Source organism: Fundulus heteroclitus, chromosome 17 (assembly GCF_011125445.2).
Source record: "Fundulus heteroclitus isolate FHET01 chromosome 17, MU-UCD_Fhet_4.1, whole genome shotgun sequence".
Classification (NCBI taxonomy): Eukaryota; Metazoa; Chordata; class Actinopteri; order Cyprinodontiformes; family Fundulidae; genus Fundulus; species Fundulus heteroclitus.
This window is the reverse complement of record NC_046377.1, coordinates 11,845,131-11,858,535: the sequence shown is the minus strand read 5'-3', so window position 1 is coordinate 11,858,535 and position 13,405 is coordinate 11,845,131. Positions and strand designations below refer to the sequence as shown.

General features: G+C 43.0%; 1 protein-coding gene across 1 annotated transcript in view; it reads left to right on the top strand.

Annotated features, from left to right (window-relative positions):
• The window catches only part of LOC105915870 (ELKS/Rab6-interacting/CAST family member 1), a 217,104-nt gene that overhangs the window by 13,148 nt on the left and 190,551 nt on the right, over positions 1-13,405 (top strand). The window contains exons 2-4 of the mRNA XM_036148963.1: positions 521-1,302; positions 4,028-4,105; positions 4,342-4,497. Of these exons, the coding sequence (XP_036004856.1) occupies positions 823-1,302; positions 4,028-4,105; positions 4,342-4,497 (714 nt within the window). The 5' untranslated portion in view covers positions 521-822. The remainder of the gene's footprint in view (positions 1-520; positions 1,303-4,027; positions 4,106-4,341; positions 4,498-13,405) is intronic.

The window sequence follows — 13,405 nt, the reverse complement described above, 5'->3', positions numbered from 1 at the left end:
TGCATGTTTCTTGCGCAAAGTGGATGGAATATCTGAGGGGTGCTATTTCTAGATTCTTAACCGCAGTTTGATTTGCTAGAAGGCTGAAAGGTGAACATAATTAAGTTTTCTAGCAAGACGATCAACCCGCACACAGCCAAATGTATCGCCTCTGATCATCAGTCATAGCTGTTTATAAAATCCGATGCTGCGCAGTAAGACAGATGCTGGACAGAATTTCTAGTCGCCTCAATCTGCAAATAAGTCCTCTTCAGTCTCTGTGATAATGCATGCCCACATTTGATTTCAATACCTCAATGCTAAGTGTGCCTTCATAGTCAGACTGCTGTATTTGAGAAGCTGCTCTAGGTCTGTTATTCATATCTACTGATTTAATCTTGTGCCGACCAGGAGCAGAATTTGCTGTAAACGTCTGCGTTCAGAGAACAAAGTCAAGCCCTCAACCTGGTGAGATTTACATGTTTTTGGTTCCCTGATCTCTCCTAATCAGGCTTTTTTGTGTGTCTCTCTTTCTTTCCAGTTGATCCCATCATCCCAGGCTTTGTGGATCACGCCGCTGTCTCTATCTAAAGAGATCACCCTGTTGATTGCTACTTCATAACAAAGCCTATGGATTACGGAGGGTGCTGGAAAGGCCTTGATCACAGCTTTGTCAATAGTGTGACACAACCCGAGTGAAGAGGAGCTTCGCGGTTATTTTTCTTCTGTTTCCTTTCCCATCAGTCTGAGTCGGACTTGCATCGGTTACATGTTTGTTTTGATCGGCTGCTTCTTTTGACCCGTACGCCCTAGCACCCAGTACCTAGCGCTCCTTCTGTCACCATGTACGGTAGCTCCCGCTCCGTCTCCAAGCTGGACGCCGTCGGATCCAACGGCAACGGCTCCATGTCCGGGAGTCCCGGCCGCTCGCCGCGCCTTCCCCGCTCCCCTCGTTTGGGACACCGGCGGAACAACAGCGGCAGCTCCAGCGGACTGACGGGCACGGGGAAGACTCTGTCCATGGAGAACATCCAGTCTCTGAACGCTGCCTACGCCACCGGGGGCCCCATGTACTTCACCGACACAGCCGACGACCCGGTCGGCAGCATGGGCGGCGGGCTGAATCCGAGCGCGCCCAAAAGCACCATGACCCTGGGCAGGGCCGGAGCCAGGGTGCCCTACGGGGTGAGGGCGGCGGTGATGGGGAGCAGCCCCAATATAAACAGCAGCGGGGCCGTCGTGCCCACTGATGCCATCGCGTTCGGAGGGGAGCTGCAGAACCAGCCTCCGCAGGCAGCTACTGTCCCTCACTCCATGAGACAGGTAAGACCTGCCGGGTTCGGATCGGGTTTGTGACGTGAAACTTTAAACGCCTGCTTCACGTCTGTGGAAAGTGCAGCGCCTTGGGCAAGTCACGTTACAACTTTTTAATCAGATTTATTTGATAGACCAATGTGAAGTGGAGCCAAATTGAGAAGTGGAATGAAAATCAAATGTGGTTTTCAAATTTCTTACCCAGAAGAATAAATGATAACAGATTGTGGCCTTGGAATTTTTTAATTATTCCCTTTTACTCCGATGCTCCTCAGCAACATCGAAATGACCTTTAGATGTCACTGAATCAGTAAATAGGGTGTATTGATGGGAAATTAAAACTCCCTACTAATACAGCTGTGAAGGCCTCAGTCTGTGAGAGAACATCATAGAACGTCCAGCACACAGGACACAGCGGACGGGTCAGACTGGTTTAAAGCTGGGCTAGGTTATGAATTAATATTTCAAGGTTTAATAATCTAAAAGCTCTCTGTTCAGTCGACTTAAGCGGACGTTGTCCACTCTGACAGCGAAATAGCCGAGAGGATCATAGTATCTCTGGAGGAGCTGCAGAGTAGCGGTGGGAAAGTGTGCTCTGTTCAAACCAGAGCAAACAAAATTTTTTGGGCTGCGTGGGAAATGCTGTGGGACAAGAAATTCCCAGGAGTGAAGCACGGCGGTGGCAGCATCATGGTGTGGGGATGTTAACTGAGCAGAGAACCAGGTCAGAGGAAGATGCGTAAAGCTAAATAGCCTCTAAAGCTGGAAGAAAACCTGGTAGAAACTGTGAACTCATGGAACCTGCAGCATGAAGAGCTACAACTGAACAGAGCCCATTCCTGTGATCTAGTCAAAGTCATTTGAGAGTTTTTTGGCTTGGAGCTTTTTAAACCGTGAATTATTTTCTGCCCACTTTCCGTGCAGAATTGCTTAAAATTTTAATCAATGCAAGGCACTGTATGGTGCCGGCGTTGCTTTCTCTTGTTTGTGAAAGAATCGTTACCAAGAAACTGTAAGTCTGCAGACCTCCGCCCGTAAAAAGACGTTTTTAAAGATCTCACTTTAAATGTTTTCTAAGCGGGCGAAGAAAGCCCCTATCAGCCTGATCTCGATGTCGTCTTTGCAACAGTAGATTCCTCATCTTTGAGTCGTCTCATAAAAAAGTAAAAGAAGGAATCTCTTGTGATTGCGCAACTCAACGTTTAGTCATGCAGACACATTTTTTGCACTTTCCCCGCGTGAATCCAGGATGTGGGACGTTGGCTCTGCTTTCAGGTCCGTCTTTAGTAGCTGTTATTGTCCTATTGAACCAGCCTTCAGCTGAGTAAAACAAGGACTGTGTGGGCATTCATACAGTATATTTAAGGTCTGCCCTCACACCACCTCTGCACCATGAGTCATAACCTGAGAGCTCATCTCTTCAAGGAGTAGCTCCCCTCTTCTTTCTGCGTGTAATTATAAGTTACAATACGAAATATATATCTCACAGCATCTAATTGACTATAATTTCATGACCTGGATTGTTTTACCTGAGTCATGTTCTTTAAAATTTGCACCTGTCCTGAATCCAGGATGTTTTTAAGACTTTAATATGCGGCTCATGTCGAGATGGATTAAGAATTCATACAGGGAAGGGAAAATTTTTCTCATAAATACTTAAACATGTTATGCAGTCAAACCCTTTTTGTTCTTCCTCAATTGGTCATAAACGGTTTCAATCGCAATCGGACTCCAGGAAGGGACTGTAACGTCTGAAACAGCCAAGTCTTCCACCGTTTGCCTTTATTTTAGTTTGGAACAACTTAAATGAGACATACATGTCAACTAAAAAAACAAACAAATGGGCTTCTTTAAAGGACCTATTGATTCAGTTTTTTTGCTTCTTCTTCCGTTTATCTTTTCAATCAATTCCAGGGAAGCTGAATGATCTGAACTAAACTCCAGCTACCTTTGCAGGACTGTTGCTTTTTTGTTCGTTTGCATCAGTTTGCTACAGCAATTAGTTTGTAGAGAGGTTACAAATGATAAAAAAAAAATAATAATCTTACTGTTTGAAGGTATCAGTCAGAAGAAAGGTACAACAGAAAAACTCCCAAAAAAACAAGATGAAAAGGTAAGAGAAACTCCAGGGAGGACGCCAAGAGGCCGACAGCGGCAGGAATTTCTGCCGACTTTGTTACTTTTTGCTTCAAAAGTTCCCTGAAATTATCCATATGTGTGGATTGACCTTTATGTTTCCAAGACGGAAATCTTTTCTTCCAATAGAAATATCCAGCCCTGGCTAAAATGTCCCAAAACATGTAGAGATAAAGTCCAGCTTTTTGACCCTTCCAAAAACAACATGGTCGGTTTTATAAAGGGCAACACAGAGCGCCAGGAGAGCGCCATACCTGCAGCGTGGGGGTCGCCTGCAGAGCGCTGTCAACAAGAAATGTCCTATATGATACATTTGGAGAACCTTTGCAAGGTAGAGTGGGCAAATACTAAAAAAAATATGACTTCAAGGCTAAACGTTTGTTTAAAATAAATGGGGGACACCGGGGGATTATATATACACACTGAGTCTGAGACAATGCAGAGGAAGGGATGAGTTTATGGAAGGAAATCAACCGATTGATGAGCCGATGTGAGGTCCCTCCAAACAATCTTCTTGCAGAGGTTGCAGGAGAGCAACAAGATTAGTCTAATTTAAAAGTAAAACCAGCATTTGACAGCGTTTTGTGTGCCTCCACAGGTCCGAGACGGGGCAATGACCGACCTGCAAATGCAGTTAAGAGAAGTGCTTCGAGAAAACGAGCTGCTGCGCAGAGAAGTAAGCACGTCTTGTCATTAATGTTTGGTACAAATTCTTTCCCTTTTTTAACCTTTTTTTGCTGTTTCCATTCAACTCCTGTGGATATTTCTGTAGATTTATAGTTGCAGAGATTGTTGTTAAAAGGAGAACACACACTGTATGACAAGGTCATGACTGGAGGCAGGTTGCGGTTCTGTTGCAAATGAGCACTTGAACAAAATTAGGTGACGATGCTTGTTGTTGGTCGCCTGCAGCTGGAGGCCAAAGAGTCCAAGCTGAGCTCCTCTATGAACTCCATAAAGACATTTTGGAGTCCAGAGCTGAAGAAGGAGCGAGCGGTGAGGAAAGACGAAGCCACGAAGATGGCCGTGTGGAAGGAGCAATACAGGGTGGTGCAGGAGGAGACGCAGGTAGGAAAATTACAGCTCATACGCTGTTGGTGTGACTTTTTTTATTACATTTTTTTTTTACTGCAAAAAAAAAAAAAATAATATTGGTTACTTAATAATATGACATCAAGACTCTTTAGCCGAAGCATTATGTTAAACCGAGAAGATTAAACACTTTGCAGCTTGTAATAGGTTTTAGCCTTTCTGTAAGCCTTTAGGAGTGAGTGCGACTGTTTATGACATAAGCTGTAATTAAAAGGTGAAACTGCTGTCAGAAAATCAAATGGTTGTTATGAATGGTCCTCTACTATATTCAGAGAGCCTGGTCCTTTCTACATGATCTGATGTTTTCTTTTCCTTTCATGTCTTCGCCACTGAATAGGACGGCCTTGCGTTTAGTGAATAATCTACATACAAATATGAGCGGGAGCGCTTTTGTCAGCGGCGTGATTTCGTCTGACCAACAAAGCGTAGTTTTAGTAGTGAGGCCTCGTTATTCACACCTCAAATCAATTATATCATGTCTTAAGCTCTTCTAGAGGCGTTTGGTTTTTCCATGTTTTTCTTCTGAAAAGGTTTAGAATTGAACATTTTTAATTGATCTGTTCTGTCATCCTGATGGTTTTTTTTTTTAAGAGATTTGACAATTTTGGATCTTGATAATTTTTGTTCCTTAATAGGAAATATGAAGGCCTTAATCTCCCTGGAACAATTTCATATTTTGTCAAGTCACGACCACAAACTAGAACGTATGTTGTTTGGATGTTTATGTGATTGTGACCAACACAAAGTATATTTGTAAAGTGGAAGGAAAATGTTTTTTTTTTTTTTATGCTTTCTGGATATCTACATTGAATTGGAACAGCTTGTTTAACACGTTATTAGTCTTGACAATACAAGTAAACTAATAGGCACAGGTAATACCAATCATTTAAAATCACATAAAGTCAAACTGGATGTATATGTGATCAGAGCATCTTCACCTGCATGTTTCCTGTCTCCAAACAGGACTTTTTTTTTGGCTTTCCTTTAACAATGGATTTACTTTTAACACTCTTCCATAAAGTTCTAGCTTCTTAGAGTCCACGTCTAATAGTTGTTCTGTTAACAGATACTCCCACCTGAGCTGTGGGTCTCTGCAGCTCCCCCAGAGTAACTATGAGCCTCTTGGCTGCTACGGTGATATTTTTCTCCTTTAGCTGTGCCATAGTTTTTCACATGGTGAGTTAACGAGTGCCCAGTATCCTGTTCAAAGCTTAGAATATTATTCTTAACACCTGAGCCGTCTGGTGTGCTCTTTGGTCTTCATGACGCAGGTTTTTCACTAATGTTCTCTAACTGACCCTGGGCATCTGTTTACTAATTAGATGAGCAGTTGATTTTATTCAGGGGCCGGGTACTTTTCCAGATTTTATCCCTTTTAAGGTATTTGAAAAGTTTCCGTTTGACAATTCCGCGCTACTTTGTGTTGGGAAAAACAATAAAATACTTTGACGTTTGCGTCAAGATGTGAAAGAGTCCAAGAGGTATAAATACTTTTTTGCAAGTCACCGTGTAAATCTTTAGCGGTTTCGTGCAGACGAGGGATTATTGCATTAATTTACCGTCGGGGGGGGATTATCTCAAAACAAAGCAAAATCACAGATGACAGACTGAAACTGACTTTTAGCGTAAATCTCTCTTAGACGGCAGCCATCGCTACAGGCGGGGTTTATTTTAACGCACTGTGTTGGTGGATTTGTCTCACCGCTGTGAGTGAGGAGCCACAGATGAGGCAGCGCGGCCTGGTTCGGGGACTCCCAGCTGTCTGTCGGTGCTGCAGCCATCTGGACCAGAGAGAGAGAGAGAGAGAGACTCTGCTTGTCTGGCAGCAGGCTGAAGTATTAAACAAGAGATGACATGCACACACGCTGCAGCCACAGCGCCTCATCTCTCACGTTGTCCGTGTGAAACCACTTCAGAGAGCTTTCTTTAGCCTTTTAAACATATTGCATTTGCGTTGTGGTCAGTAGCACCCACTGTGCACGTACACTGGCTTCTTTGGGCTAATTCGGGGATGCAAACGCGGAGAAATCTGTTTTGGATTGTGAAATTAGAAAACCGGAACACATTTCCTACCAGTTTAATGTGTGCGGCGTTCTTCTTTGATTTTATAGGCGTTTGTTGTGCGTGCATTCAGCTTAAATTAGGCCCTCACTGAAGATAATCAGATGCACAAAGGGTTGAGGGATTGTCTCATGTAGCTGGTCTGCTGGCCTCAAACTTGGGCTCATTTTGCTCTGGATGTTTTGTTTGTGCTCAAACAATGAAGGATCGCTCATGTTGCAACATGTAAGCATGTCTTCTGAGCTCTAACAATAAAACATACTCTCTGTCTGGATTATTATTATTTTTCTTTTAGATATTTCTTGCTTTTTTTCCCTGTTCAACACTTTCCATTTGTTTTTTTGCTTTCTTCATGATTTCCTCCTATCCGTCATGAGTCTTCTCTTGTTTTAGTGCCGTCATGTCTGTCCTCACCGCTCATCTTGGTCTTAGAAACAGGATTAAATTACTCTCCAGAAATTTTAATAAATGTGAGTCCAGACACATAAAAGCCAACTGACTCCCCCGCTGAGGAAGGCTCATCTCTTCTCCACCCTCCCTCCACACTTCTCCACTTTCACCTCCTCCTTCATGCCTGACTCATTATCTTCATCTCTGTTCCTCCAGCTTCTGTCTTTATCTTTTTCCTCTTCTATCTACCCTCCCTCGTATCCTCCCGACTCGCCCGCTACATGCGGTACAGGTGTTTTAAAAAGCCTTAACAATAAGTCTTTGAAGGAGCTTGATCTTAAACTAAAACATTTCTGAAAAATCTAACCTTGAATTTGACTACGTTTATTTAGCAGGGAAATTGGTAAGAAATATTTTTAATCGTCAAAATCAGTGCTGCCTCAAATATTAGTAACCTTGCTGGCAATACTTTGTCCAACCATCTTTTTGACAGCACTTAACAGCATTTAGCACTCCCCACACCTTTCTATAGGACTTGAGTCTGGGGACAGAGACACCCTTTAATAAAGGCTGATTATGTTTCTGACACAACTGTTTGTGTTTTTTTTCTGGCCACAGCTTTTTCATCCTCATTGTGTTGGAAGATCCATTGATGACCCAGCAACTGATGCTTTTTATCTAAAGTTTTCTTGTGTTTGAAAGAGTTGTTGAAGCCAGATCTAAGTTAGACATTTCCTGTAAAATCAACCTAAATTATTCTCTTTTCTCACCCAGGATGGAAGTAACATTCCCTATAAACAATCGGTCCTCTCCATCAACAATATCTTAGTCATGTTTCTTTGCTTTCAAACCTAGAGGTATGGTCCGGACCTACTTCGGTTTAGAGTCTAGCCTGTGTTTACTTCCTGGTCCCTCAGCCAATCATATCAGAGTCCCCAGGGTTCCCAACACGGAGCGCTGCCTTTGGTATTTTATCTTGACAAAAGAGCAGCAGCCTGCAAACATGGATGCTAGTAAGAGAATCAGACCACAAATAGAACAAAATACAACATCATATACAGCAACACACTGTTTAAAAACGGCATATTACATTGTTGTGATTGGCAAACCGTTGTAACGACTTGAGCCACAGGGTCTCAGTATTGCTTATAGCTCCTTTAAAGTCTCAGTGGAGTTTAGCAAACTCAATGTGTTTTACCTTTGTGGTGGTAGGAGAGATGAGAAGATTAAATAAAAATTTTAACCTGATATTAGGGATGGGCGATATGGATATCTCAATATTTTTAGCCTGAATGACGATCTACAATATTTATCTCGATATACATTTTTCTTTTCATAAAGTTTATTACAAAAAGGGATCTCTGAATCAAACCCTTTCCCCAAATATCTTACAGGCACATTTTTAATAAACACCTGTAGATAAATATGAGAAATGGCTGAAAAATAATCTACTGGAATACATAAATGTATAATTTTAAAGCAACATAGACCATCTTGATATAAATAATATAGCCTCTTATATCTCTTTATTTAATATGGGGATTACATTATAAATTGGCTGAATTAATAAAGCGTTTTTTTATTCATAGTGACCACTGAAACAGCTCTAAAATCCGAGTTACACTTAGAAACATGCACATATTTATACACCAGTACAGCTCAGTTGGGACTTCGGAGCTAGGTACCTTGCCCAGGAGCACATCGACACTTAACAAAGGCGGAACCTGGAATTAAACCCCCATCTTTCTAATTGTAAGAGAGTTACTCTGACCACACAGAAAGCTGTGATTCTGAAAAAAACATTTCAAACAACTGGTTTAACCCAAAAATTTCAGCCAGAGTCCTGAGTTGAATCTGCCAGAGTTTGTTGAGGGAGCTAAAGATTAGGAGGATGGAAAGGAGACCTTCCAAACTTCAAGACTTTGGAGCTCGTCACCAAAGAGAGAGAGGAAAACCAACAAAAAAAGCTTTTCGGCATTTATCTGAAGGGATGAGTTGCTGCGATGCCAGTAGGCCTAAAGATGTTTCTACTCGTTATTGACAAGGATATAACAAAGCTTTGACTTGAATTTTAAGAAAATGTAAAATTAATATTGATTTTCTCTAAGTTCATACTCCCTCTGACCTTGTTTTAATAATATTCTTGGAGATGCTGGGCTCATTTCCTCTCAGAAACAACCCGTAACAGTGAACTTGTTAGACGGCGCCGCACACAGCCCCCCCGTCGTTATTTTATCCACACTCACCAAACTTTCCCTCATCGCGCCGTCCAGTCATTGTCACGGCTCTCTCCATCTCTTTTAACTCATCTTTGTGCTACTGTCGTTTCACTCCCACTACCAGATTCCTTCCCTGTCACAGCCATCCCCCCCCACACACACACACCCCACTCTCCATCTGGGCCCGTGGAGTCTGGTTGGTTCGCTCCAGAATTTCATCATGAAGCATTGGACACGCGGCCGTCCCACTAAATCCAACTTCCAGTCCCTCGGTGCCTGTTTCGTTCGGTGTGGTCGGCCTCGTTTATCACCCTCAGCGCACTGCTTCCTGTCGTTTGTCCTTTAGCATTTGCTTCCACCTCTTTGATCCCAGTAGGTAAGAACAATTTTTGGAGCAGCGAGGAGAAAAAAAAAAAGAAAAGCGGAGGACTTTAAGGAATGTGTGGAATGCTCACACACTCACACCCATAATTTGACTCTCTTTGGCCCTCAGCTTCGCCTGCTCTGCTGCTTTCCTCACATCGGACAGACACTCCACCGCAATCAGAAGTCAAGCAGCAGTAGGGACAGCCTCGCTGCTTCCATTTGACAACTCAGTCGCCCCCATAAATCCCGTCTGGATTTCTTTGTGTGTGCGCACGTTGGAGTTAGTCCCGGCACTAAATCACGGCAGCTGAACAATAACCACTCTGTCTGTCCGTTTCTGCGAGTGCGAGATGCAATCTATCATCTACTGCGCTTGCAAGGCGAGCGGCGCTGTCGTCAGTGGCAGCGCGAGTGTGAATGTGCGGGAGAGATTTTTGTGAAGAGGAGAGAGGCCGGTGTACAGATCTGAAATAACTGATTATAAGTGGAAACAGTTTTTAACCGGGTTAGGTTTGTCTGTCACGTTTCCACAGATGGATTTCTGTGCAAGTGTCCAGAGAAACGGGCTTTTGTGTGCAGACGTCGTGTGTGTGAATGTTGTTAGGACTTTATGTGACGGACTAACACAAAAGCAGCTGAACGCAAACTGGTGGGGAAATTATTTTTACAAGTGAAGATCTGAAAAGTGTGGCGCGCAGCTTTGTTTATGTCACAGAGCACAGTTGAGTCCACCTAAACGTACAGGCCATGAGAGGAGTGCATTAATGACTGACATTATAAGGAGCCCTATTCAGAGTTAGTAGGAGTAGGAGGAGGGGTGACCAGAATCTAAATTTCTTAACGTAAAAAATCACAGCGGTTAAACTATTAACAACACTAGTTGGACACATTATCTTAAAGGTGGAACACTGCGGTGGCAGCATCATGGTGTTGGGAGGCTTTTCTTCGGTACAGACAGGGAAACTGGTCAGAGGTAAAGGGAGGGTGGATTTAAAACAACGCTGGACAATATTGTACAATATTGTGTTATTTTCCATCCACTTCACAAGCTGCTTTGTGTTGATCTGTCATTAAAGACAGATACAATGCAGTGAGCTGAACAGATCTAACCTTACTAGTTGTGGAAAAGTGGTAAAACGTGAATAAAGCCAATGCACCGTACCCATCTTTTAGGATCGTTTATGCACCGCTTTTTTTTTTTTCTGTTTCAGAAACGGTTTGTTTTCATGGAAGTTGAGGTAAACCGTTTGCTGTTTGACGTAAAAAGCTCTGTTTGTGTTTTTGAAAGCCGCTGCAGTTTTCTGTTGTGCATTTCTGCTGCATTGTCTTGACTCTCGTGAATAATTTAAGTTAACGGTCAGAGCGCGGGTGGGAAAAAGAAGCGTACTCACGTGTGTCTGTCTGCACATGGAGCAAACTTCAGTCTCATTGCCGCCTTTTTTCTAGATGTATGTAAGGCCAGTTGTTCGTAGGTTAGGGCGTATGCATTTATTGGTTCTAGGGTAATACGATGGGTCCAGCTTTATCTGCGCTAAAATCAAAGCAGCAGTGCGTTGCTGCTTGTTGGTGTGGCTGCAGGAGTTAAACTCGGACAGACAGCTGAGCACATCGCCTGTTACACCTGGGCGGCCCTTTACCATCGGGTGAGAGATCGGATGAGAGGGATGGAGATGAGACAGAAAAATGGAGATTGTCAGTCCTTCTTTTACACCCTTCTGCCTCGTCCCGTCATCTGTCTTTTCCTCTTATGCAACAATGGTTGTCAAGTGTATCTTCCTCTGATCATAGCCAGAAATCAGAGCATCGGTCCATCCACCCAGCTGATCTGTTGTCTGCAGAACAATTATTGCAGCCATCAGCTGACGCCAAAGTCTGACAAGTCTGCTCCTATTTTCTTTAAATACCTAGTCGCTTGATGAACTGGGTGTTGGTTTAAATGGTTGTCATGGTGAGGTTTCTGACACTATTGGCGTATGTCATTTGTAAAATCTCAATTTCAAGATTTTATCAGCCTTCAGAGAGTCTTTGTTTTAATATATGACATCATGAACTATAAGAAATGCCAGAATATTTTAAATCAGAATCTGTTGATAACTGCAAAACTAACCGAAAATGTATCGCCGTTAAATTTTTTTTAAGGGGTATTGATCCAAAACAAATGCCGAAATCTGTGCAGAAGTTATTCACCTGACACAAAAACATCTTCTTTCATCACCATGAATAGTTCAATCCTATTGAAAGGCCGTGGAGAGAGCTGAAGAAAAGAAGATTATAAGACGAGGAACCGGACTCTGGAGGATTGCTGGTCTGTTGTGCAACAAAATGAAAAGAACGGAGAAGATTTTATAAACATCTAAACTTTAGAGTTGCGTATTTTCCAAGGATGCCAACAAGTTTAAAGGGCAATGCATGTATGCATCTTAAAAAATGAACATCCATCCATCAATCCATCCTGGTGCCTTTCTCCAGCGGTCATGGGGTCAGAGGCGGGGCAATTTAGAGAGAGACCAATTAACCCAACGGTCACGTTTTTGGACTGTGGAAGGAAGCCGGAGTACCCGGAGAGAAGCCATGTAGTCACAGGGAGAACATGCACACTCCATGCACATAGACAGGACCTTCTTGCTGCAAGGCAACAGTGCTATAATGAACATTAATCACTAATATTAATGATCGGCTGTCAGCAACTCTTTTCCTGGAACTGAGATCGAGTCTGATTAATTATGTTAGTTAAGTAACTTTCCTAGAGGAAGAGGTATTTTATCCTAAAGTCTAATGGCTGTAACTTAATGCAGCACTTGTAAAACATCTTAGTTGAGGCATCAGAGTTTGAATTATCCCAAGTAAAACGGGTATTTGCTTGTTTTGTTGGAACACATCAAAACTGAAACAGCTGACAGAATGATGCATACCACTGTGAATCGACTCCTTCTTCTGTCCCCGAGTGAAGACTTATAATCACGTCAGAGCACTTAATTTCATTACAGCAGAATCCCTTTTGTGCATCTTGCAGTTCTCATTTCATTACTTTGCCCCAGCACTGAGGTTGTCTCTGCGGAGCTCAAATCTAAAGGAAATTTATGTTGCCAAAAGCTTCCTGTGCTGGGTTTCTTTTCAACGTACAGAAAAGAGGGGAAAGAAATGGCCCCAGCAAGAGTTTTGGGTGCCAGCTGGCTCTTAGAAACGCTTTGCCCAGCAATCTGTACCCTGCCATAGTCGCGGAAGAAAAGACGGGAGAGAGAGAGGGGTGTGGCTGCTGGCGAATAATGGATCAGGAAGATGGAGTGAAATGTAAAGGTGCGTAAAATGTTTAAAGGGACGAGGGAGTAAATCAGGAGACAGAGGGATGGATGAAGATAGAAAGTGAGTTCCAGGAGGCGGGAGGGAAAGAAAGGAACTGATGATGAGGAGAAACTGAGCTGAGGAAGCAGATGAAATGTCGAGATCGGGCAGACTGATGGAGGCTGATGTGACTGGACGTAAGAAAGGGGATGAAAAGACTTGAAGTGGTGGGTTGGTGTGGGCAAAGAGAATCCGGAGACCAAGAATGGAAGTAAATCACGATGAATGCAATGAGGAGTAAAATGTTAGATTTTGAATAGAAGGCCACCTTTTTCAAAACACGGTGACTTTTACATGAGGCTTTCTGCACAAAATGGATTGACATGTGGTGTAAAAAGTGATCTCCTGGAGAAAAAAAGCCAAGCGTGCACTTTACTGAGAGAGGGGTGTCCGTCGAATGGCCCTTACAAAGAAAAGTTTGAATAAGCAAGCGTCCAAAACTAAACGTGGCAGAAGACCTGAAGAGAGCTGAACCTTTTAAAAGGCAGAGTGGACATTATTGCTGA